General features: G+C 41.3%; 1 protein-coding gene across 4 annotated transcripts in view; it reads right to left on the reverse strand.

The window, feature by feature from the left end:
- The window catches only part of SPIN1 (spindlin 1), a 68,864-nt gene that overhangs the window by 36,031 nt on the left and 5,047 nt on the right, over positions 1 to 27,786 (reverse strand). For 3 of the 4 annotated variants that reach the window (XM_074355679.1, XM_074355676.1, XM_010950508.3), the window contains exon 2: positions 12,579 to 12,796. The exons of the other annotated variant lie outside the window; for it this stretch is intronic. In XM_074355679.1, coding sequence (XP_074211780.1) covers positions 12,579 to 12,630 — 52 coding nt within the window. In that variant the 5' untranslated portion in view covers positions 12,631 to 12,796. The remainder of the gene's footprint in view (positions 1 to 12,578; positions 12,797 to 27,786) is intronic. 4 annotated transcript variants of the gene reach the window in all.

The following is a 27,786-nucleotide window of genomic DNA, read 5'->3' on the forward strand; positions in this document are numbered from 1 at the left end:
AAAACACAATCACTCAATATCTGCGGAATGCTGAAAAATACTTACTATATGAATCAAAATTCACTCTAAGTATAGCCAGAATATAAACAAAACAAAGGACTTTTTACCATGAACTCAGAACAGTGGTGCTCCCCTGGGTGGAGGAGAACTGGGTTACCTGCAAAGTGCTCTCTCCTTGTCCTTACATTAAGATGTGCATTTTTTAAAAAACAAATTTCTGTACCTATGCTATATTTACAATTCTAAAAAGTTAAATGAAAAAGGAGATACATGGTCAATTGGTCTATGCAAGATTGTCCACTGTAGATCACAGATTAAAAACAGCAAGACATGGCCTTGACTAAGAGCCATTCTCCTCCAGTGTCACCCAGCATGTCTGCATACACTGAACTCAGTAGGCAGCTGCTCACAGATAATGATAAAGACACAGACTGGACGGAGAAAAATCTATCTGAAGCACCCCTGGAACATCCCTAGGCTTACAGTGGATGGGGATATTAAAAATGCAAAAGCAGATGTGAAAACAGAGGGTCCAATCAAGATCTACTGGAACTATACACCAAGTGTCAGGATCCCTTCCGCACTAAACAGACAAGGAAAGGGCAGCTGACTTTCGCATTTGGTGTACTCTCAGCCTAACACTCATGCCCCTGTCCCTGAATCCTAGACAAGACTTATCAGGCCCCACATATTGCCACACTCCCCACAAAGCTGACTTTCCCATTTAGATGAGTACCATGGCAGAAACAATCTTTTCTGGCCACTCAAGAACAGGTAAGCCATTCGCAATTAATCCACAGTTCTTAAGTACTTCTTAAGTATGAATGGACAATGATCAATAAATAGTCACGTAAGGAAAACAACAACCAAACCCTCAGTGGTATGAGAAAGACAGAAACAAGCAGTGCTATTTATGAAATGAACCAAGAGCTACAAAGATTAAATCAAAGAACTGGTATCCTCAGGGAAACGGAAGATATCACAGTCATAAAATGGGAACAAGAGCACCTGAAAATTAAAATAAACGTAGAGAGAGAACTTCCTATTTCCAGGGAAGCATGTTAGGAGCCTGGAAGTCATCACTCTGTCCTAATAAGAGCTGAAAAAGCTGAAAAATCAACAACTCAGACTGGTGAGAGACGGCAAGTGACCAGGCAAACCACTGCCCCAAAAGTGGAGACCAGACGTGCAGATACAGTGACTCACAGCTCAGGGCAACAGAACCCTCTGTGGGAGCCAGCACACGGGCAGGAAGACCTAAAAGGTAACTGATCAATGTTAGAGGATCGGGTGTGGACAAGTGTGAGAGGGGACCCAGTCATGGGGTGGGGGTCTCCATGTTTCTGGAAGTTCTACCTATCAGGTTCTCATGTGAAAATCAGAGAACTCCCTCTTGCCTCCAACAAGGGAAATACACCGAAGCATTCTGTTCCTAACAAGGCCTGCCCTCAAGAAAAACTCCTGTATCAGGGCCTAACTGGCCTGCAGGAAGGGACAGACCCAACTCCATCCAGCTCTCTCTAGCTGTCCCCTTATGTGACAGGAATTTCAAAGCTCAGCCCCCTAACCACCCGGCACCACATAAGGGGTGAGGGACCCCGAGGAGCACGTGTGAAGGTTACAGCTAAGTGGCAGAGACTCACTAAGCCTGAGACCTAATCACAGAAGTACTCAGTGTACCAGCCCTCCCACACCACCCCACCACGCCACTGAGGGGTTATCAGCCAGAGTTCCTTCTACCCAGGATACCAAGTCTGCCTTTCAGCATACCCTGTCTGGCTTTCGTGAGGAAATGTCAAGGCATATTAAAAAGCAAACACCACAGTTTGAAGAGACAGAGCAAGTATCAGAACCGGACTCGGATACGGCAGTGATACTGAGCTGTCAGCATGCCAAGGGCCCTGCGTCGCTGAACTGCACTGACTCCAGGCTGTCAGCTCATTTAGACCCGCAGTTCTCTCTCCCTCCTCTGCTTGTCTGAGCTGTATTCTACTCACCAGGAATGCACCCAAGCCAAATAACTTTCCTATCAATTTTTACCCTTGCTTTCATCTGATATGAAGGCTGGAAGCATGTCTTTTGCTGACGCATGGTTAATGGTCATGAGATTATGGAGGGGGCAGGTGGAGAGAACATGGGGAGGGGGGGACCCTGGTCCCGTTGATGCAGACATGCTTCTCCCTTAGTAGTCAGACTCTATTTTTAGCTTTGGTCCCTTTAAGTCCCCCTGTACCCTTTTCAGCAGTATGGAGTGCCGCTGTGAATGCCTCTGGATAGTTGTCTGGCTGATCCTGCCTGGATGTAAGTCACCTACAGTCAATTTCATAATTGCACTTTATGCCCGCTTCACATTTTGGTCTCAAAGTTCCTTCTAAGTACAGAGGATATTATTCAGTATGTCCACCTTCCAACAGGCTCTAGTGAAAAAAGTAGACAACAAAGCAAGAACAAATGGGTAATAAGCAGAGAAATGGAAAACAAAATAAAAAAATCAAAAAGACATGGCAGAGATCAAAAACACCAAAACAGAAATGAAGAATGCCTTTACTTTAACAGACTCATTAGTAGACTAGGCTTGGCTGAGGAAAGAATCTCTGAGCTTGAAGATATGTCAACAGAAATTACCAAACTGAAAACTAAAGAGAAAAAGATAAAGACAGGAAAAAAATGAAACAGAGTATCTAAAAACTGTGGGACAACAACAAAAGGTGTTAACATATGCATAATGTGGGTGTCAAGAGAGATACGAAAGGAACAGAACTATTTAAAGCAGTGATGACTGACAAATTCCCCCAAATTAACATCAGACCCCAAACCACAGATACAGGAAGCTCAGAGAACACCAAGCAGGATAAATGCCAAAACAACGAACAAACAAAACCTACATAGGCCTATCATATTCAAACTGCAGAACAATCAAAGATAAAGAAAAAAATCTCAGAAGATGCCAGAGTAAAAACAAACAAACAAATCAACAAACAAAAAAACCAAAAACCTTAACTATGGAGGAGCAAAGTTACGAATTATGCCCTACTTCTCAGAAAGCGTGCGAGCAAAAAGAGAATGGAGAGAAATATTTAAAGTGTCCAGAAAAAATTATAAAACAACCTAGAATTTTGTATTTTGTAAAAAGCGTCCTTCAAAAGTAAGGGAGAAATAGAGTTGCTCAAAACAAACAAAAATTGAGAAAATCTGTTGCCAGCATATCTGTGCTCCAAAAATGTTCAATAAAATTACTTAAAGAGAAGTAAAATGATAGTAAGTCAGAAAGGCAGATCTACATAAAATAAAGAACATTAGAGATGAAGTAAGTGAAGGCAGTATAAAACTGTTTTTTCTTATTTTTAACTGAACTGATAACATTTTGTTCAGAATAATATTAGCAACAATATATAAGATGATTACAGTTTATGTATAAGTGAAAGACAGCAATAATACAAAAGACTAGAGGGGAGGAATTGTAATACTTTGTTGTTATAATGTATTCTCACTACCAATGAAAGCACTACCATGTTATTTGAAAGTGTTTTGGATGAGTTATAAATTTATATTGCAAACTTTAGGGCAAAAAAAAAAGTATATATATGTATGTGTATATGTGTGTGTGTGTGTGTGTGTGTATAATTGATATGCTAAGAAAAGGGAGAAACTCAATCATGCAAAATATTCAAAGCCATAAAAGGTAAAAAAAAAAAAAAAAAACAGAAGACAAAAACAGAAACAAAGAACAAGGGCAATGAATAGACAGAAAATAGTAACAAACATGGCAGGTATTAATCCAATAATCACCTAAGTACCCCAACAAAAAGAGACTGCCATAGTGAATCAAAACACAAGGCCATACTGTATGTTGTCCACAAGAAGTCCACTTTAAAAACAAAGTTCCATTTAGAGTAAAAATAAAGGGATGGAGAAAGACATACCGTGCTAACACTGATCAACAGAAAGCAGGAGTGGCTATATTAATTTCAGCCAGCGCTGACATGAAAGCAAGGAAGGTAATCAGGGGTAAAGAAAGGCACTGTCTAATGATGAAAGTGTCAGTTCTCCAAGAAGACATAACAACCCTTAGTGTGCATGCACCTGGAAACAGAGCATCAAACTAGCTGACATTGAAAACTGATACAAACTACAGGGAGAAACAGGTCAATCGACTATTATTGTTGGAGACATTTCAACACCTCAGTGAGAAGCGGACAGATCCAGCAGTCAGAAAATCAGTGTAAACACAGTTGAGCCCAGTACCACCGTCATTAAACTAGATACAACATACGGGTAAAGACTGCTTCACCCAACAGCAGCAGCACAATGCACCTTCTTGAGTTCCTCAGGAGCACTTCCCAAGATAGACCACATTCTCAACCATAAAACACATCTTAACAAATTTAGAAGAACAGAAGTGTTCTCAGACCACTATGAAATTAAACTAGATTCAATAATAGAAAGATAGCTAGAATATCCCCAAATACTTGGAGATTAAGCAACACACTTCTAAACATACGATTCAAAGCAGAAACTTCAAGGCAAATTAAAAAATATTTTGAACTAAATGAAAATGAAAATACAATTTACCAAAATGTGTGGGATTCAGAGAAAGCAGAACTTAAAGGGAAACTTATAGCACTGAATGCAAATACTAGAAGAGAGAAAAGATCTAAAACAAAACAAAACAAAAATCAAGGCTTCCATTTTACAAAACTAGAAAAAGAGAAAATTAAATGCACAGTAACAGAGGGGAAGATATAAAAATTAGAAGACAAATCAACAAAACTTAAATTAGGAAATTGAGAGAAAAAAACAACAAAATCAAAAACTGGTTCTTGGAAAAAATCAAAATTGATAAATCTCTAGCTGGGATAAAGAAAGAGGATGCAAATCAATAATATGAAAAACGAAAGAAGGGACATCACCACAAAGCCCATATAAAAGGCATCTAGAGGCAAACTACAAAACTGTGATGAAAGAAATTAAAGAACCATATAAACGAACAGATATTCCATGTTCTGAGAAAGGAAGACTCAACATTGTCAAGATGTCAGTTCTTCTCAACTTGCAATTCCAATCAAAATCCCAGCAAGTTATTTTCTGGATATCAGCAAACTGATTCTAAAATTTGTACGGAGAGACAAAAGACACAGAACAGCAAACAGGATACTGAAGACAGACAAAGTTGGAAGACTGACACCACCTGACTTTAAGACTTGCTACAGAGCTACACTAACCGAGACAGTGTGGTACTGGTGACAGAATGGACAAACAGATCAATGGAACACAACAGACAGCGCACAGACCCCCATCAATACAGTAAACTGATCTCTGACAAATGAGCAAAGGCAATAAATACAATGGAGAAAAGACAGGTCTTTTCAACAAATGATGGTGGGACTGGACATCCACGTGCAAAAAAACCAGTTTAGACACAGACCTTACACCTTTCACAAAAATGAAATCAAAACTGACCACAGGCTATATGTAAAATAAAAAACTATAAAACTCCTAAAAGAAGGAGGAAATTCAGATAACCCTGATTATGTTGAGTTTTTAGATACAACATCAAAGGCACAATCTATGAAGGAAATAATTGATAATTGGACTTAATTAAAATTTAAAATTTCTGTTCTGTGAAAGACACTGTCAAGACAATGAAAAGACAAGAATATATTTGCAAAAGACATCTGATAAAGTACTGTTACCCATAATATACAAAGAACTCTTAAAACTCAGCAATAAGAAAACAATCTGATTAAAGCAACTTTCAAAAAATAAGACCAAAGACCTTAACAGACACCTCACCAAAGAAGTTACAGAGATAGCAAATGAGCATATGAAAAAATCCTCTATATCAAATATCATCAGAGAAATACAAACTCAAAACAATGAGATGCCACTACGTATCTATTACAAAGGTAAAAATCCGAAGTATGCATTGACAACACCAAGTGCTGGAGAGAATGTGAGCAACTGCAATTCTCACTCATTGTTGGTGGGAATGCAAATTTGGCGGTTTCTTACAAAACTAAGCATACTCTCACCATGTGAGCCAGCAATTATGCTCCTTGGCTTTTACCCAAAGGTGAAAACTTATGTCCCACATAAAATTCTGCACATGGATGTGCATAGCAGCTTTATTCATAATTGCCAAAACTTGGAAGCAACCAACAAGACGTCCTTCAGTAGGTGAATGGATAAATAAACTGTATTATATCCACACAACAGAACATTCAGCATAGGAAAAAAAAATTTAAAAAGAGCTACCAAGCCATGAAAAGAAATGGAGCAAACTTAGATGAATGATACCAAGTGAGCAAACACAACGTGCTATTTTGTGATTCCAACTATATGATGTTCTGGGAAAGGCAAAGCCATGGAGAAAAGGTCAGTACTACCAAAGGTGAAGGGGGAAACAGGGATGAACAGCTGGAGCACAGGCGATTTTTAGGGCAGTGGAACTATTTCACATGATACTGTAATGGTGGATCTGCACAGGGATGCATTTGCTGAGACCCACAGAATATACACCAAGAGTGACCACTAAGGTAAACTAGATTTTGGATGATGATGATGTGTCCACGTAGGTACATCGACTGTAAACACACATATCATCTGGTGTGGGATGGAGCTAGTGGGGGAAGCTGGGGAGAGGCAGGGGGTATATGAGAAATCATATCCTTTGCTCATTTTTGCTGTAACTTGAAACTGCTCCTTAAAAAATAAATTCTATTTAAAAAATTCCACACCCAGCTAAATTACCAACTGGCACTTAGACACTCATATATGGACACAAAATTTATCCCTTACACAAATCTCTCAAGTTACTGGAGGATACTCTCCAGAAATTGAGAGAAAACACCATAAGCACACAGGATCCAAGAAATAATGTGCTGAAGTCCAGCACAACCCCTGTGAAGGAGGCTGAGCCCCACAGATGGAAGTAAGAGACCCGGGACTCAAGGAAGGTTTTCTCCAGGCTGACTCCACACAACAGAAAGTATAAGGTAAATTACTTCTAGCACAAACATTCACAGCTCTGACATTAAAGAGCTTCTGAAAGTAGAGAAGAAAAGTGGGAAAGATAAAAACAGAAAAGGCCAAAGAAGCCTTTACAAGGAAGACAAGATATCCAGCTTCACACGTAACATGACACTGAGATACCATTCTCACCTGTCAGATGGACAAAAATCCACACAATTGACAACATATTACCCTGGCAAGACTGTGTGAGAAACATTTATATACTGCTTGTTAACAGGAATGAAAAATGGTACAGAGCCCTTGGAGGGGACCGTGGTGATACAGAATTATATACACGTTTTAAGATTTGACTCAACTCCACCTCTAGAAATCTGCCCCAGCGACACTGGCAGAACAAACGGACGAGCCTATCCAGTGCAATTACTATTTCTAGTAGCAGAAGCGTGCAAACAACTCAAACATCCACATCACCGGCTAAAGAACACACTAACGTGGTTCACCCACACAACGGACCACACCACTCAGTGGTAGAGTCCCGAGCAAGGTCCCTACGTACTGCTCAGGACAGGTCACCAGTACCTACTGCTGAGTGGAAAACTGAGTAACAGAAGAGGAGCCAAGCGTGTACATATTCACTGGGCACTGATGTCAGTTTGTCATCAACCGTGGGTTACATCACCCATATGTGGATCACAGATTTTCCAGTGGGAAACAGAACAAGATCCTTTACTTAGCAGCTACAGCTACATCTATTTGTTGGCTGACGCGAGAAAAGAGCCTAATTTACAAAATCAACTGTTCTATGACTCAGAAAAGTTATTTAAACTGTACCAAACCATGACAGGCAAGAAAACCTATATATACTCAAACCGTTCTAACAAGCTCGTTCAGACACATGTTCCAAAATAACCAATTTTCAGCTTAACTTTGCATGGACTCAGATGGTCCAAAGATGTCAAAGACCAACGACTGCACAAGCAGCTCACCTGGATTAGAAACACTCACCAGTCCCCCTACACACCACACTCACTGCCTCCAGCCCCATCAGCCCGCTCATCCTCCCTCTGTGAGCACCGTCCCCTCTTGGGCAATTTCCCTGGGAGGCTGTCATGGCGACACTCCCCCTGCTGATCAGCAATTTCAATCAGCCTGGCTTTGTATGACCAGCAGTGGTCTCAGGGGAAGGCCACTTCAACAGACAATAAGGGAGCAGGACTTCATAACTGTAATGGTGGAAATTAGGAAATCTGAGAGGTGATGAACACTCTCATTGTACAAGTAGAAAATATGAAAGAGTCCATCTCTAGAGAAAACATTCACAAAGAGAGACTGAAAGCAAAAGACACCAAGACACACGTAAGAGGAAGAGCTAAGTCAAGAAAGGTTTTTTAAAGATGCAATTTATAGCCTCAGACATATAAGCTACTTGCATCTAAGAAATAAATAAATATGAAAACAAAACAGAGCTCCTAGAAATTTAAAATGCTTACTGAAAAAAATTTTTTAAAGGTTGGAAAATAGTAAACTCCCTCGGCAAGAATGAGAAGATGAACATGAGTAACTGGAGAAGGTCTAAAGAAAAAAAAAATCAACCTAAGAAGCGTAACATCCAAGTGGCGTGTATTCCAGAGAAAAGATACGGAAGATGCTCAAAGGAGCAACAGAAGTCTCCAGTTAAAGGGTGAATCTACGGACCGAAATGCCTGAAACGATAAACGAAAAAGACTAAAACCAACCCACACTGGCATAAAGTTTCAGAACACACTAAGAGATGACTCTAAAAATATCTAGAGAACAGGGGAAAAAACCACAGGACACACACAAAGGTTCAGAAATGAAAATGGCACCCAGCTTCCCCAAACAGCAACACTGGGACTTGGAAGACAATGAATGGAGCAATGCCTGGAAAACTCTGAATGAAAAAGTTAACTTCTAACCGAGAATCTTCTGCCCAAGACAGAGCATGGGAGAAGAACAGAGACAATGTTGACATGAGGTCTCAAAAGAAAAAACTTCACTGTCTACGTGCATTTTTGAAAAATTGTTATTAGAGACAATTTCAAACATACACAAAAGAATATGAATAGATCACCATACATTCCACCTGCAGTTTGAATAATCAACTCATTCACTGCCTACTCCTGAAACCTCTAAAATTGTACATGCTTCACCTAAGCAAGAGTACACACTAAGAAAGAAAATGCGTAGCATCCAGGAAAAAAGAAAACTCTGACACACAAACGAGGAAAACGGAATTCCAAGGATGACAATGTTGCAGCAGGTCGAGAGGGTAATCAACAGATCAGAAAAGGACAGAAGGTGCTAGAAAGCAGTCTCCAAGAAAAACACGGGCAGATGGACTACCTATCACATTTGCTGTGCAGGAAATTATACTGAGAGGAGCTTTATAAAGCTGTTGGAGGGGTTATGAGACTTTAAGCTGCAAATAAATTTAAACAAATAGAAAAAGATAAAGCAATCATTAAATTACAGGAAAAACAATCTACAAAGAAAGCAATCATACTGCATTACTTGGCTCAAAAGTTCAGTATCTACACGGCAATCAGAAGAGAAGTAACAAATACATTTTTAGCCAAAAACCTCATTAGAAGGCTAATGGGAGAGAAAGATATTATGTGAAAAGGCCAAAATCCTCAACAGATGTCAATATAGAACATCTAAAACTGTCAGATCAGAACCCTCAAAAACTCAAAAAGCAGAACCCCCCCAAAAAACAGAACCCCCCCAAAAATAAAATAAAAAATAAAATTGTCAGATCAAGAGAAATTTATAGACTCGTGCTATTTACAAAACTGGAAGATAAAAATCAGAATGAATGGAAGGCCTACTTTTTGGTTTATGTCAAGTGCACTACTTGACATTTCACCTATGAATTTTTATTGATTTGATCAAAATAAAATCAAAGTTTTCAAAATACTCGAATACAGCAAAAATAGCTATTAATCTGAGTAGTATTATTACCACTCCCTGTACCTATCCGTACAGTCCAAGCATGTCATACAAGGAGAAAAAGCGCAACCTTTGGGAAACTAGTGAAAGTGGAGGCTAACTCTGCAGAAAAAACACATGAGAAAAGCTGCCCTACACAGAAGGGTTTGCCGCCTAGTGTCATTAAGACGACTACTTCGGCTGCCAACTGAGCTCCAACACATTCATAAAGATAAACCCAAGTTGTTTTGAAAGTAGAAATCCCTCGTACGTTGAACTACATATATAAAAGGGATGTAAAAATTCACATTTTTATTCATCACTCGTGCTCTATAACAAACACAGTGTCAGGTACTGGGAGCCCCCTACCGCAGTGGTTTTAAAACATGGCCACCAATTCCCTGACGGTCCTCCCGTGGAGCAGAGTACATGCCTGCGCCCTTGAACCTGGGCAGGCCTCTGTGACTGCCTCAACGAACAAAACCCAGCAGAAGTGAATCTGTGTGTCTGCAAGGCTCCCAAAGGAGAGACCATGCCGCTGGGCCTGCTTCTCCTGGGGTACTCACTCTGGGATCCCTCATGCAGTAAGTCCAGCCCCCCAACGGCCCACAGAGGGAGAGAGACACCTGGGGCCCTATCTACTGAAGACCCCAGCTTTAGACTTCGAGACGGCATCAGACTAAGGGCACAGCGAAGCCACCACATCCACTCTGGAATGCCTCCCTGGGCTTCTTGCTGCGTGAGGAAAAGAAACCCCTGTTCTAGGTGGGTTTTCCGTATCTGTAAATGGGCACACTCATTACTGATACAGGCGTTTAAAAGAGACTCTGTCCATGGTAACAGGAAAATGGTTACGACAGTTTTATAAATAATACTGATCAAAGGGTCACAGTCTCTCTAGAATAGGGTGTGTTGCACGATACACGACCCAGGGTCTCATGTTAAATACCTAGCAAAGGGCCAATTAGAATTTACAGATGACCTACTTTGTCTTCAGCCGGATGCCACAAGCTTGAAGAAATACTGAATGAGAGAACCTGAGATCAAAGGCCAGGATTAGCCACCTCTCCCTTAAGAACAGCAACATCTCTTGGTTTTGAAGGTCAAAACCATCTGAAGGTCAGCTCCTTCAGTCACTGACACCATATTACACCATCACTCTAACTCTCTCTCTTCTCCTAGCAAGAAGATGACTTTAAACCAAGAAAACAGGAGTGCTGAATTTGGAATGGCGTGCCTAAACAGAACTTGGGGGTGCAAATTACTATTTCAAATAGAAACATGGGGGTGGGGGTTCACTGATCAACAAAAACCTGGCAGTAATTTTGGCAACTAATGAGAGGAAATAAAAAACATTATATACAGTATAATCAACCAGAACTGTGCTTTCTGCAGAGCAGCTATAATGTGCCAGTACCTCACTAAGCACCTGACACGCACAGGTACACACCATAACAGTTCCATTGTTTAGGTAAGAAAAATCAAGGCTTAAGAAAACACAAAATGTACCGGTGTTTATACAGCTGACGGAAGGATGGGACAGAGCTGATGAGAGCTGGGATTTGAATACTGAACTCTAGGATGACTTACACTTCAGTCTGTCATCACTGTCACAAGTTAATTTTATTGACAAATATTGAACAGTTAAATCAGTATTACCTTTATAAAAGAGGAACTAAAATCAGAGAAAAGAGGCACATAAAAATCTTAATTTCTGTGGCTCTTCTACAAAGGAATTCCAAATATTTTAGTTAATAAATACAATAAATTCTAAATCACACAGCCACCATTTGCAAGATTAGTAATAATTTTGCTAGCATAATATTCAGATTCATTTATCAAAGAACCTTAGTATGTTACAACAGGTTTCTTTCAGTGTTCAAATGTGTATCCGGAATGGAGAAAAACGTTAAGTCCTAAAGAAAATATTACTTACCTATTTTATAGTGTAATCTGTAAGATTTTTATCTTTGTTTTTAGGATGGATAAAAATCATGCAAAGTCTAAACTTCTAGTTGTAGCAGCTGTGTGCCACAAAAATAAGAATGAATTTCTATTAAATGTTCATTTCATTTCCATACACTTCATTCTAGTAAAGTTTTTTCAAATAAATATACAAAACACTAAGTTCATCTTTTTTTCCCTCCAAATGGCTATGAACACCCTAAATCTCACTAAATCTAACGTTCATCTGGTCCCCACACTTTCACTTCTTTCAAAAAAGAACGACAAACCCTGTGTTTACTGTAATTCTATTAAACAAGCATTTATAATTCACCTGCTAACTTTGCTGGACATCTTTGCTGCAAGAGATCACAAGAAATTAGTATGATCTCTGCTTTTCAAAAACCTAAATCTGTTCAACATCTTACAATAACCTACAATGAAAAAGAATATGAAAATGAATATATGTACGTCTGTGTATGACTGAAACATTGTGCTGTAACCAGAAACTGACACAACACTGTAAACTGACTATACTTCAATTAAAAAAAAAACCTAACCCTGTTTTTTTCACATGTATATGTACATGAAATTATGAACATCACAAAGCTTTAAGAACAGCAAGCCACTAGGAATTCTATGCAAGTGCTCCTCAAATTTACAACTGTTGTAAACGTGCTGCACTAAAGTGTGAGTGGAACAGCGCTGCCTACCTGCATCAGCTCTGGACCGCTGGCCAGGTGTCTTCCCGAATGGGGTCTTCATTCATCTGCATTTAAGTGAGCAGCAGAGCTGCTGGACTAGGGTGAAAATTCAACTTGAACGCTCCAATTTGAAACTTTCCATAGAATTTCAATGCTGTTGTTATTAATCCATCATCCCAAGTGCCTCCTTTACAAGTTCAGCAAAAATCCGTGCAATCCTAAGTGCTCTGTAAAACAGTGAATAACAGCTCATTACTGGAGCATCACATGGGCACACCTCTCCAAGTGAGCCGTCAGACGTGACGCGCACTGCAAACACAGCGTTAGCTACAACGCACCTTGCCCAGAAGCAATCAGCTTTATCTCCTCGGACCTGGGTGCCAAGGACAGCGCAGGGCAGTGAGAGCAGAGGAGGAACTGGACCCTTTAACAAGGGAAAGTGCAGTTCCTCAGGTCGACTCAACACAGCACAGCATCCGGCCTCCCCTCCTGTATTCCAACCCATTTTGCCAGCAGACGTCAAAAAAGGGTGGATGGCGTAGATGGGCCCAGCCCATCTTCTTGACAGGACACAGTGAGAGAGGTGCGGCAGGAACGAGGTGGAACAAAGCTGGAGGGAGAGGCAGCAGAGGGATCTACTCTAGGACCGAGCACGGCTAGGCGGAAGGTCAGGAAGCCAGCAGCCTTGGGCAAGAGAAGGGATTACAGCCTCTAGTGAGTTTGCAGTTCCCTTTCTGCTCCCAAACTTCCAGAAACCAGAGGGAAAGATCCAGTAACTTTGGAGGAGCCTCAAAGAAATTTCCATACTCATGCAGAAAAGTTAAGTCATCTTATGGAAGCAGTTAATCATTTAAACCAAATTTGGCTCCAGTTTACATCCACGTAGTAAAACACAGAGACATTCTCACAGAACACAAATATCTCCCACAAGTTTCACTGAACCACATGACTACGTTCAGTTCTCCTGTATAGTCATCATGTCTACAACGTATAGCCACGTGCTCACAAGTTTAAGAACTGAAAGGACTGCTGAAGGGAGGAGGAACAGCTCAAGTGGTAGAGTGCGTGCCTAGCCTGCACAAGGTCCTAGGTTCAATCCCCAGAATCTCCTCTAAAAATAAACAGAGAGGAATGCTGAATTAATTCTCTAGACTAAAAAGTAACAAAATAGTTAAAATCATTAAAAAGCCTAAATAACAAGGGAGAGAAGAATCAGTTTAACTGGTAAGAATTCTTAACTACATAAAACTTATTATTGAAGGAAGACAGATTTAAATACAAATGGATTTTATAGTAAACTCATTCAATGAAATTCACTAAGTGTCTACTGTTTGAAGCTTAGGCAGAAGGGGAGAAACAGTACACAAGCGAGGAAGGAAAATAAATAGTATTTCAGGTGCCAGTAAGTCACACAGGCACCCCTCAGAGACACTGCAGGCTCAGGTCCAGACACCGCAACAGAGTAAACATTGCCATCAAGTGAGTCACACTCATTTTTGGGTTTCCAGTGCATTTGAGAGTTATGTCTACACCACACTGCAGTCTTTTAGCATGCAATAATAGCAGTATGCTGAAAAAACTATGCACATACCTTGATTAAAAATACTTCATTGCTAAAAATGCTAACTATCACCTGACAATTCCAGACTGCCACAATCTTCAAAAAAATGAGGTTGCCTGTGCTGAACGGGGCAGCCCCTTTCCTGAAGGTAACTCTTCCCCACGCCAGGTTCCAAGCGCTCCTCCTGGGAGCTACACCAGCCTGCCTCCCCGTGCCAGCGAGCTGAGGAGACCAAGCCTAGGCTGTCACGACAACGAGGACGGTGACCCAACCTCCCCTAAGAGTCCACCCGACAGCCATGGAAGCCTTGCACTGCTCGGCCCGTGTCAGCCCGTGTCAGCCCCAGAACCCTCAGCCGCCCGTTCCAGTCCTCCCACCCTGACTCACCTTTCCCTGTGGGAACCCCACGGCCCCTGCCCCCACCTGCCCAAACCTCTCCCCCGACTTCGGAAAGGCAGCCAGCCAGAAGAAAACACCCATGTGTGGACCCCGCTGCCCCACAGCTCTCTCCAAGCTGCTGTTCATGTTCCCCACTGTCTACACCACACAATCGCCCCTACCCCAGCACCCCGACGTGGAGGCACACGCCACAGCACTAGCAGGAACAGGCACCCTTCCTGTCGCAGCCATCTCTTCATCCTCCTGCACACACTTTGGAAGATTTGGGTTCCTGGTTTGCTTCTTTTCCGCCACTGTTCTTATCACATTCTTGGCAACATGTGACCCCTTGGTTTTCCCACATCCTCACTTCAAACTACCTACCCAACTCCAGCCCCCTCCATCTCCACAGTCACAACCTCAACCTTCTCATCACCAACACCACGCCTTTAGAATCTTTCGTTTCAAGCATCTCACACTCAAAACCGCCTCTGAGCGTTCTACTTTTCTTACCTTAAAACTCCCACTCCAACAATTCTTTGATGCAACCACTACCTCCAAACTATGGCTTGACCTTCATCTTCCTAGGGGACTAACTGTTCTCATGAACTCAGCTGAAATTCCAGACGGCCAACCACTGTAACGACTCCCTTGCTTTTCTTTTCTTTTTTTTTTTTTTTTTTGGCAAAACCTTAACCCAATTCCTTGTCTACATTTTAAGCTATTAAGCGTGGCTGAAAAAATTCAGATTTATAATCTTGTATATTAAATGGGCATTCGACAATATTACATCCTCCCTCGGCAGATAAGCTTGCTTTTTGCTGTAACGTTAGACGGAAGTAAACAAAACAGAACTACTCAACTTTCCACCACCAAGTTCACTGGCTGACTGGTACCCTCTGCTACTATAGTGACAAATGAACTGTGTTTAAATTCAACCCTTTCACATGTTTTATCCATCCCATCTCTATATTTTAAATCAATTTCTCTCTCACCACTAAAATACTCTCATACAATACACATAGTATTTCCTGAGTTTTAAAAACATCCCGTGACTCTGCTCCTTTCCTCCGCCTCTCTTTACAACGCTACTTTAAAAACTGAAGAATATTTTAATCTATATAAGTATCAATGTTTCCTAATTTAAGAAATCAACTTGGTTCTGTAACATGAAAATTTTAGCTTACTAAACTAAAAAGTGTATGTATGCCTTTCTCACTGGCAGATTTGAGCTTATCTTGGTACAATTTTCTGTTGCTTACCACTTCATTAAAATTTTCAGGATGAACTTGTTATAACTAAAAAAGTGTAAGACACAGGCTGAAGGGTTGCAGGAGCTTCCTGAGTAATATAAAAATGCAAAATTTCAGACAAAAGTCCTTTCTCATTTTTGAGTTGCAATTACTACTCCAATGACCTGATCTTATTTTAAACCCTGAGATAGCAAAATCTCATTATTTCTAACATAGCAGGAGTTATAAGGATTCCGCCCCCCCACCAATATTACAGAAAATGTTGTCAAATAGAGCTTAATTTGAAGGCCATAAAAAAGACAGTCCTGTATTCAGGACTAAACTCAGTAGACTGACAGCATCATTGGATGAAAGGCTGCTAGAGAATAATGCTGCCTCGTACCAAAGGCTCGCCTCAGATTACCTACTGACTGTAAACGCTGCTTCACAGGCAGGGCTCAAACAATTCAGCACCACTAACAGTGAGCCAGCCACACTCGGCAGGCTTCCAGATGTGACGTGATGCAAAGTACATCGTATCACTTATAAAACATTCCCTCCAGAAATGCTTCACCTAAATCGACAGGAGCTTCCAGACCTAATTTCCAGCTGAAAGGAAATACAGGTGATGTGGGAGCAAGTGAGAAGTCTCTACGAGAAAAATGGGTCGCACTCTTCAAAAGGGCAATGTCATAAGGAAGAAAAAAGGTAGGCATACTGCTCTAGATTAAAAGAGACTAAAAGAGGACAAACCCTGAATGAGAAGTTCAGAGGGCAAGGCTACAGATGACATTTAAAACAAGGGGAGAAATTTAACAGACACTACGTAGTGCATGACACGTTATGGAGCTATCATTAACCTTCAAAAGCACAGCAATGGCACTGTGGTTATGCACGAGAATATACTCATTCTTAGGAAATGCAGGCAGAAAGTTCCACAAGTAGGTTGTCATAATGTCTGCAAGTGGATTTCAAATAGTACAGGGAAAGAAAGCAAATAAAGTGAAAATGACAAAGTATTAATTTCCGAAGCTAAGCGAGATCATAATAACGTTATTCTTTAAACTTTTATTTCAATTTAAAATTTTTCATAATAAGAAGTTGGGGAACAGAAGATCCAGGATTTCCTTTTGCTAAGTCCATCTGTACTAAACAGCTAAGAATCCAGGCATGCAGTTTTGCTAACAATCTCTAAAATGTGTCATGAATTTAGTTTTGAAACTCCAAATTCTCATTCTGTAATGATCTCAAAGGGGATCACAAGATTCTCACAAACTATTTCACAGGAAAACAAGCATCCCGAAGCACCTGCTGTGTGTCACACACTGCTATATACGCACCAACTCAGACTCTACACAACCACCATGAGGCACGTACTACAACCGTTCCATTTTGGAAATTAAAAAACTGTGGCACAGAAATTAAAACAGCTTCACGTGGTCATACAGACTGCAAGTAGCAAGCACTGCTGGGATAAATTTCCTATTTTAAAAATAAACATAGGTTGCAGCCATAAAGGAAAAGGGCACCACAAAAATCAATGACACCGTATTCTGTCCCCAAAAAGGTAAGAAGTGAGTATTTCAACGTTTCAGATATAAAAGTAATAAACACAAAGCAGAAGTTACGTATCAAAATATTTGCTGCCAGCTGCTATCACCAAACAGTGCAATTTATAAAAAGAAAATAAATCGCTAAGGCTGCTGAAGCAAAAGTGCTAACTTCCAAAGAAGTGTCAACCCCTGGATCACTAACGGAAAAGCACACAGGAGTACGAATGGCCAGACACGCCGGGCGTGAGCTGAAGCCTCGGCTGCCAACAAGGGTCTCAGAGCTGCTGCCACGCAGGGTCCGACGTGGTGGGAGGGACGCATGCTATCACCAGTTTTCCTGTGAAAAACGACATACAGCTATAATCTGAATAGGACCCGAATATTAAACAAGACATAATTTTCTTAATTATCATATTGTAGTTGCATAGAAAAAATCCTCATTTTAAGAAGTGTCATGATGCCTGCAATTCACTGCAACTTTCCAATGGCGTGACAACAAAAAAAATGTTAGTACAGCAAAATGTTAGCAAATGAATCTCAATGGAGAACATACAGGTACAACTCAGCCAGTTTCAACCTTTCTGTGTATAGAAAATTTCCTTTAAAAGGTTTGGGGGGAAAGACAGCGGAGAGAGGAGAGCAGCAAAATGTGGAACTGGTGGCAACCACGTGGGTTCACTGTAGGTACTCAACAGTCTGCAACTTACTTCCTAATATATGATTTTTAAAAATAGATTTAGAAAATATGGCAAATATCTGCAATTTCTGAATCTGGATGGTGAGTATACAGATGTTCAACAGCTTATTTCAACTTTTCTTTATGTTTGAAAGTTTTCCCAAAAAAATGTTAAGAGAGAAAAGGGGTCGATGGTTTTAGATTTTGTAAATTTGGAAAGAAAAAAAAGGAATTGGATAACAACGAAGAACCTTCCCAAGTACCTAGAAGAATTTATTAGAAAGTCCAATTACAAATGTTCCGATGCATGGCACCTGAAGTCAGAGTTCTAAAGGCCTCCACAGTGCAGGCTGTCCCTTTGGCTAAAACCTTAAGGACTCAGTTTGAACACAGCACTGATAACTGACCAGCTTTTGGCTATATAATACATACCAGGCAAACACCTGAAGGCCTTCAAAGCCCCAAACTCCCATATCTATACAAACAAAATTATTAAACAGCCTAAATCACTAAACATCTAAACACCAACTTCTAATATAGGAGCTCTTAAGCATGGACAAAATTCACAGGCGTCATGAATCCGGATGGGGGGGGGGATTCTGTCTTCATTTTCCTCACCTGAAATACAGCACTTCCTTCCACCGTGAAGGCATGAAATAAACCACAGTGCTATTACCAGTACCTCTGACTCTCTCAACAACAGAAATCACAGATCTTTCCATCCGACTGCATTTGGTGCAGATCTCAAAATAGCTCTGAAGCTCATCTACCACTTCTAAATTAAGGTACTACCCCTGCCACAGAACAGACATGACAGGCGGGGATCAGCCATCAGGGCGTTAGTCATCAAACTGTGACAACAGAGTTGGTGACTGTTGTAAAACAAAGAGTTTGGCTGGTCCTTGTCTCAGTTCCTGGGAAGAACCTTCCAAATCCCTAGCATGTCCTGAGCAGAGGGGGCACAGGGCCAGCCACTGGGATTTGACTGAGCCCCAAAGAATGAGGGTCCTGCTGAGCAAAGGGAAGTGAAGGAAGTAAGCAGTAGCACTCCCCACTCCAGGAAGAGTGGCAGTCTCATGAGTCACAGTGGCCCCTACCAGACAGCTTCTGTTAACAAGACTTAGAACGGAGCCGGCCACACCAAAAAGACCAACCATGGGATCAGAGGACTGAAGCTCTGAATCCCCTCACAGCAGCTCACCTTTCAGGGAGGGAAGCTGGGACTGAGCTCAACCTCACCGCCAATGATTTGCTCAGCCATGCTTACACCATGAAACCCCAGTCAACACTCCGGATACTGAAGCTGGAGAGAGCTTCCCTGGTCAACATACCGAACTCCATGCAGTTACACATCCGTGCGCAGGAGGGTGGCCCTCCTGACTCCACCGGAGGCAACGAGACGCTTCCCATTCGGACCCTTCCAGACCGCGCCCTATGTGTCACAGCTCTGCTGTAATGAAACTGTAACCGTAAGTACAGCACTTTCCAGAGTCCTGCCAATTGTTCCAGTAAATAATCCAACCTGAGGTGGTCGTGGGAACCCCCGAATTTGCAGCCAGCAGGTCAGCCGTGGGGGCCGCCTGTGGACCCCGAGTGTACTGCTGGTGCCTGCAGGGAGGGCAGCTGCAGGGACGACCGCGCCCTGCCCTCTAGTCGGACCTCACTCCAGGCAGATGGGGTGTCAGGGTTACACTGCAGTGACACACAGATCCACAAGGCTCTCTTGTCATCCTATTATCAATTATTCATTGATCCATCTGTGGAAGGAGATAAATCAAAAGACTACCTCAATTTACTACAACAAAAGCTGTCATTTTAGTACCTTAAAATATGAAATTTTAATTATCTGTATTGCTAACAATACTGCCTTGTCACTTAACAAAAAAGTCGTATTACTAAATTAAAACCGTTTTCATATTTTATTAATTTTTTAAATATAAATGATTCTTTTTGTGATCCCTTGTATTTTTTATTTATTGCATTCAGAAACACTCTGAAAAGGTATCCATAGGTTTCACCAGACTGCCAAAAGGTCCGTGGCACAGCCACCCCTGCCTAAAACCACTGGCAAAAAAGTAACTCTGAAGCCTTGATGTCTTTAAAGACCTGAAGGTATCAATGTGAAGAATGGACAAGCCTGGTGGAGATAGACTGGCTAACTTTCTGAAAGCTAGAAAAATCTAAATAAAATCTAAAACAACACCCCTAACAAAAACTATTGGGAACCAGGGCTTCTTATAGGACTGGCTAACTCCAGGTGAGGGAGAGGAAATATGTGTGGAGTCCGGAACATCCTGTCACACCAGAAGCCAGGAAGCTATCCAAGTCAGGAAGACATCACCGGAGGGGGTGGCAAAGACACAAAGGGGGCTCTTTTACACTACCTTCTTGACTTACGTACAGCTGACCCCTTGTATCTGTGGGTTCTGCATCCACAGATTCAACCAAGCCCAAACTGAAAAATTCAAGGGGGAAAAAAATTCCAGAAAGTTCCCCAAAGCACTGGCAACTACTTACACAACACTGAAATTGTGCTTACAACTATTTACACAGTATTTATGTTGTATTAGGTATTATAAATAATTCAGAGTTGACAAAGAATACAGGAGGATGTGCAGTGGTTATATGTAAATATTATGCCATTTTATACAAGGGATTTGAGCATCCATGGATTTTAGTATTCTTGGGGGATCCTGGAAACAATCCTCCGCAGAAACTGAGGGACGACTGTAGGACTGAAAACATCTATGACAAAAACTTGAACACACACATTGACACATACACTGAACATATGCCTGAAGGAATCAAAGAACTTGAAGATCCTACTGCTTCCAGAGAGGTAAACCCCGCACGTGCAACAACCACTTTTACCCCTGAGAGTAACTGCCAAGCGTTAAGGGGCAGCTGAAAGGGTAACAACTTTGCGAAGAGAGGGACCGAAGAACAAAACCCAGGGAAGAGGGGGCTGGTGCAAAAACCCATGTGTCTGTGAGACGGAGTGCTGAACTGCTCTCAGGAGCTGAGGGAGTGGTAAGAACCAGCTACAACTCATCTCTGCCCTGAAACTGAGCTGAGGGCATCCCAGACTGCCTGCTCCCTCGGACGCCTGGCAGAAGCAGGCAGAAATCCCCTCTAGGAGTATCATCCTAGACCCCAAATTATTTCAAAAGATTTTCAAGATGTAATCTACTCCAGGGGCACACATGCAAGTTAGCCCACAGAGACAGGATAAGCACTAGCAGAAACGACAAACAAACAACAAAACATAAAGCAGGCCTGCAGGGCTGCCAGGTACTGGAGTTACAAAACCACACTTTAAAGTAAGCGACGGGAAGCAGGCTACAGGGATAGATAAAATTACCAAACGAAAAAACAGCTGTAACTATTACGGTCAAAGAGCTAAAACGTAAGATGGGAAATTTGGTAGAAAACTATCACAGAACCAGATTTTCCAGAAGGGAAAAATAGAATAAAATCAATGGATTGATGAACAGTAGGCTAGTCTTGTTAAAAATCAGTGAGCAAAGAATATTCAGAATGAACCGTGGGGAGAGAAGAGCCTGGGAAGACCTGACACACATTTAAATGGAGTGGAGGGTTGGGGGACAGGGCGGCAGAAACACTTAGAGGTGATACCTGCAAACTTCTCCAAAGAATAAAAGACATTAACACAACTTCAATAAGATCTACATAAACAAAATATAAAGAAATTATACCTAGGCAGATCTTAAAAACTGTTTAAAACCAAAGACAAAAAAAATCGTAAAAGCCTGACGTTAAAAAAAAGACAGAGTCCATCCATGAGAGGAAATACTAAGCTGACAGTTTACTTCTTACAGAAAGAATGAAAGCTGAAAATGTAATGCGATAACTTCTTTCAATACCTTAGAAGAAAACTGAGAAGTCAGAACTCTGTAATATCAAAAATACCCTTTGAAAAGGAAAATCAATTGGAAATATTTTTAGACTAACGTATACTCAGAGAATTCACTACTAGGGTCATACAACAAGGCAGAAACAAGGCGTGTTCTTCCAGCAGAAGGAAAATGGAACTGAAACTGGACTGGACTGGAATCAGAGCGAGAAATGGAAGAGCAATGAAAAGGGTAAATCTAAATAGCTACTGACCACACAAATTCATGATGTCTGAAGATAAAATACACACAGAATTCAAATAGCACACACTGTGCTACGTAAGTGAAAATGAGATAAATGGAGTTTTACGTGCCCGGGAAGAGGGTGAAATAACCAAATACTAGGTTTTGACAAGTCAAAAATGCATGCTTTAAGTAACTTCCAAGTTAGCAGAGAAATAAAAGTAAATAAGCATCCAAAGCAAGGCAAAAAAGGAGACAAAGTTACATAAAATAGGCACAATAAACAGAAAGCGCTGATTAAGGTAACCTATTTAACCCCAACTATGTCAGTCATTGTGTTAAATATCAGTAGAACAAATGCTCCAATTAGAAGAAATATTGTCAGACTAGATTTTTTAAAATCCCAGCTCTACACTGTTGGCTGTGAAGCATCCAGAACATAGTACGCAGAAAGAATGAAAACAAAGGGTTAAAAAAAAGATATACCGCACCTACTAACCAAAGAAAAGACAATGTAGCTATATTAAGTTAAGTTTACTTCTATAATACTTTTGCCTTAAGGAAGGACATTTAACTATTTTAAAAGACTTAACTGATGAAGAAAATATACAATTCTAAACATGTAAGCACCTAGTAACATAGCTTCAAAATAGATAAAGCAAAAATTATCATAAGTAAGGAGAAACAGACAAATGCAAAATAAGAGTAACAATACATTTCTTTTGGTAATCGATAAAACCAGCAACCAAAAGGAAAAAAGGATGCAGAAAAATTTAACATGATTAAGATAAACTGACAAATATATAGAACAGTGCATCCAACAAATGCAGAAGCACATTCTTTCCAAGTACACAGAGGACATTTACAAAAACTGATCACATGTTGGGCCATAAAGCAAGCTTCAAGAAACTTCGTAAGCTTTTAATTATATAGTATTCTGACCACGATGGAATCAAGATTGAAATCAGAAACAAATAAGAATCTAAGAAGATTCTTAGAGCAGTGAAACTATTCTGTATACTATAAAGGTGGATACAAATTACATATTTGTAAAAACCCATAGAATATACAACACCAAGAGTGAACCCTCTGTGAACTATGGGCTTTGGATGATGATGATGTGTCCCTGTAGGTTCATCCATCCTGACAAATGTACAATCTGTGCAGGATACTGACAATATGTAGATAAGGGGGTACGGGGGAACTCTGCACTTCCTACTCAATTTTGCTGTAAACCCAAATCTGCTCTTAACAAAGTGTATTTTTAAAAAAAGGATGGCTGGGGGTGGTATCTGTCAGGATAGGTTAATGAGTATGCTATGGTTACAAACAATCCCAGAAATCTTAGTTGATTAAGACCAAAAAAATTCCCACTCCTCTCCCATGCCCTCCCCCTCTTTTCTCCACCCTTGCCCCCGTCCCCCAGTCTCTGCTCTCTGCTCACCGTAGACAAAGAAAAGACTTGCACTGCAAAAAGCTCCATTTGGAAACCTGAACACTAGGAGAGGGAAGGAGAAGTGACAAATCTCATCATTGCTCTTAAAGTCTGTGTAACAAGTCTGTTCTTTAAGAACTGAAATAAATTAAGAAAGACCAAATACTTGTGAGGACACAGAGCCACAAAAATGCATCCACTGCAGTTGGGACAGAAATTGGTATATCCACATTGGAAGTCTGGCATTATCTACTACTATGGGACACATGCATATTATATGACTCAGCAATTCTACCCCTAAGTCTCCCTGACAGAAAAGCATGCAAGAAACATGTACCTGAATGACTACAGCAAGTCCACTCACATGAGCCCTGTTGACAGTCACAAACATGAGCCTCTTGGATCACCTGGCTTAGGGAGCTGCTCTGTTGTGAATCCCCGTCGCCCTTCACCCAGCCCAACACTTCCCACAGGCTGCTCTAGCCAATGACTGGCCATAGGCAGGATGCTAACTGAAGCAGACCCATTCCTACAGGATAAGGGACTCCTCTGACCCCAGTTTTCACTGAAGGACTCCTCACTGGCCTTGCTTAAACGTTCTTAAAACTGCACTGCAGTCTTAAGATTTATCCTACCAGACATTCCCCTCCAATGCATCAGACCTGCAAGGGGCTGTTGGCTCTCTCACAAGTATTTCCCTCAATGCATCTAAGTCTAATCTCAACCTGCTGTCTTCTTGTTCTTCGGGGACCTGAACTAACAGTATCAAACTGGGAACAACCCAGTATTTATCAACAGAATAAACAGCCATGAATAACACATGAATAAATCATTACATGAATAAACAAACTACAACGATAGGTGACCACGTGAATGAAATTCATGATGAAATGAGTAGTAGTTCCACAGCTGGTGTGTCACCAACCATGGATTTGAAACCACTTCTGTACTTAAAAGTGTATCTCACACACACCAAAATCAGAGAAAAGGCAAGACTCTGAGAAGTCAACAGTCCTCAAACCAAAGGAGAAAGTGCTCCGATTAAGTCAGATTGAGAAGCTATTTACAGCCAGTGTTACTATCTTACACAGAGCCCTCCTCCCTCTCCTCCATCAGTCTCATCCCCCAGAGATAATCACTGTTAAAAGACTGCAGTGAACCTAATAACATACTGTTTCACAAAAACTAAAGCATAACAGGTATCGATATACAAACGTCTTAAGACACACATGCACGCACACACAAAGTGAGAACATACAGTTCTACAACTTGCTTCTCTTACTGTTAGCTTTTCCATGCAGTACAGGAAAATTTTTTCTTATTTTTATTTTGTTTTACAGGACATTCCAGTATGTGGATACAAAGACCACTTATTTTACTCTGTTAACCCCAATATTAGGCAGTTGTTTCTAACTTTCCACTATCACAAACACCACTATAATGAAAAATCTTACACAGACAGATTTGTATACTTACGCAAATACAGCTACACAATAAATTCCTAGCAGTGGAATTGCTAGGCCAGAGTACAGGCACTTCTGTTTTAGTGAAGCCACCTTCCAAAGAGATTCTACCAAATTATAGTCCCACAAGTGATATAAATCATTTATTAAAAGGCTATGTATTTTAGATGAACCCTACTTAATGGATTAAAAATTGTGAAGGATACCTATGAATGGAAAATATGTAAGAGTGCTTTTATTTTTTACTGAGTCAATTTAAAGAAAAACTTTATAGCGTTAAACAAAAATACCAGAGTAACCAAAAACAATTACCAGTACTTGTAACCCAGAGAGAGACTCATTCTAAATCTTAAAAGACAATTTACCAGACCTACCAACCCAGGGTCAACTGTTGCCACCGCACTCACGGATCCCAGTTCAGGGCCAGCAGTTCCCACTGTGATTTCTGACCTAAGGGAGGAGTGACCAGAGCTCTTGAGGATGCTGGGGCTCCCCGTGCAGGTGTCTTAGGGCTGTGGGGCCTGACCTATGAATCTTTCCAGGGTGGTGAGCAGGTCTTCTGTGACAGATACACTCCAAGCCTGCGGATACCTTCCTCTACAGCACACAGGCAGTCCTCGCTTCTCAACTCCACTTAGCAGAGACCATCTTTTGGTTTGTTTAAGGCAATCAACCAAGCAGAGCCCTTTCTAGCCCCTCGAGCTACAACACTGAATCCAGAATCTCTGCTTATGGATCCACATCAATACATCTGGCCTAACCCAACTTTATGTGCCTTCCACCGTTATTCTACACCCTTAACATCCATTCCCACAAGGTTCCTCTCTCTATAATGGCAAACTAGACAATTCTATGGCGGGCAGACTCATCTTACCATGGGTCAGTTTGCACAGCACACTTTGAGCCCCATGGAGGCTCCTAGGGGAAGCCAAATGTAGGTATTCCAGGCACAGGGAGGTAAAGTTCCTCAGGCAAGGGGCGGAAAGGCTGCTTCTACTGGCAAAGGTAGCCCAGCAGAATTCAGGGGATCCAGGTCTCCGGCTGAATCAGAACCTGACCGTATGTCTCTCATCCAGTTTTCAGGATCCCATCCTTATCAATCAAGGCTCACTTATAACCTGGGAACTCTATTTGTACTTTTAGGGCGGTCATAGAAACTTTCAGCTCCCTCATGTGGAACCTGAGCTGGAAATTAAAAAAAAAAAAAAAAAGCCCTGAGCTCATTGTTTCGTTTTGTAATGTTTTAACTTGGCTAGGCTAAACCACAGACCCCAGGATTCCCCCTCCCATTTGCTTCTGGTTTGGGCAGGCCACAAGAAAGACAGATTACCGTGCAGCAGGTAGAGGCTGCAAGCGCAGCAGCACATCTGGTAGGACGCCTGCAGCTTGCACCCGCTGATCTCCCCACCTGCCCCACTGATGTGACACTGCAGCAACTCCTCCACCTTCCTCCAGGCTCCAAGAGTCCTGGCCTCCTGGGCCGACTGTGTGCGGCTGGCTCCACAACAAAGGCCCAGTTTTGCAAGACATCGACACAGCTAAGGTCAATGGCAACAGAACTGACAGAGCCTTCGATCTGCCTTGCTCTGGCTTCCAGTCTGTTCTTCCCCATTGTACATCCATCCTCCTTTCCCAAATGCTGGTCCTATGGACTTTAAACTCCAACACCAAGCACGCAGAGAACAGCCTTATCTCCAAGCTGCTCACGTCCTGTGTTAACAGAGATACCTGAATGACACCTGTCTGACAAACCCCTGCACAGCAGAGCACACATTTACCCACAGAGCCCGAATCTCCTCTTGCACAAGTCTAGCTACCACCTAGGGTATCTGAATACTCACAACCCAAGCACTGACCTAAGGACTAGAAAAGTAATTATGGACAAAAACAGGGAGAGTCGCTGCTTCCGTGAAGCTCAGCCTTTTTGAGAAAACAAAAATTCACTAAATTATGCAAACTCAGGTAACACTGTAATTTGCGTAAGTGCCGAGGACAGCAATGTCGCTAAGAGAAGGACCTGACTTCAGGGAAACCAAGAAAAAACTTTAAAAACTTCAGAAAATTGATGGTTGTAGTGAGTGATGGCCACACAGAAGTTCCCTATTCTACCTTTATTATAAAATTTGCAAACTCATACAAAAAGAATTTCACAAAGTAATGGACAAGCTCCAAAGGTAGGCAGGAATGACCGAAACAAGGACAGAAGAGCATTCCAGGAAGAGAACAGACGCCACGCTCCCTGGCAGAGGAGATGCTGGGCACAGGTGATGCAAGGAGATGTGGTGCACATGAGGCCAAGGCCCCAAAGGATAAAAAGTCTGCGTACCCTTGAGGCCATGTCCTTAAAGCAATGGAAAGCCACAGAAAGTTTTAGGTAAAGGGTGACATACAGATCCGCCATTTTAAAATGTAACTTACCCAACAATCCCACTACCTTGAAACTACACCTGCACAAATACAGAACGACACATCCACAAAGCTGTCCACTGCAGCACTACTTATAACAGCAATGGAACAGAAGCAAGTGTTCATAACGAGATGAACTACAAGCACAAAAGGATGGAAAAGAGCTCGTGCGAAGTGATCTCCAAAATATATTAAGTAAAGGAATAAACAACAGTGTACACAGACTTCTTTTTAAGAAAGACAGGTAAATTAAAAAAAAAAAAGTGTGTGCTTATATTTGCAAAAGTTAAACACTGGAAGAATAAATTAGACACTAATAAAAACGGGGCAGGAAGGAATGTGCAGGGAACAGGAACAGAAGAGAGAATGTGAACACACCTTTTGCAACGCAGCTACAACTTTGGGATTCCATAAAT

This window comes from Camelus bactrianus, chromosome 31 (assembly GCF_048773025.1).
Source record: "Camelus bactrianus isolate YW-2024 breed Bactrian camel chromosome 31, ASM4877302v1, whole genome shotgun sequence".
In the NCBI taxonomy this organism is placed as follows: domain Eukaryota; kingdom Metazoa; phylum Chordata; class Mammalia; order Artiodactyla; family Camelidae; genus Camelus; species Camelus bactrianus.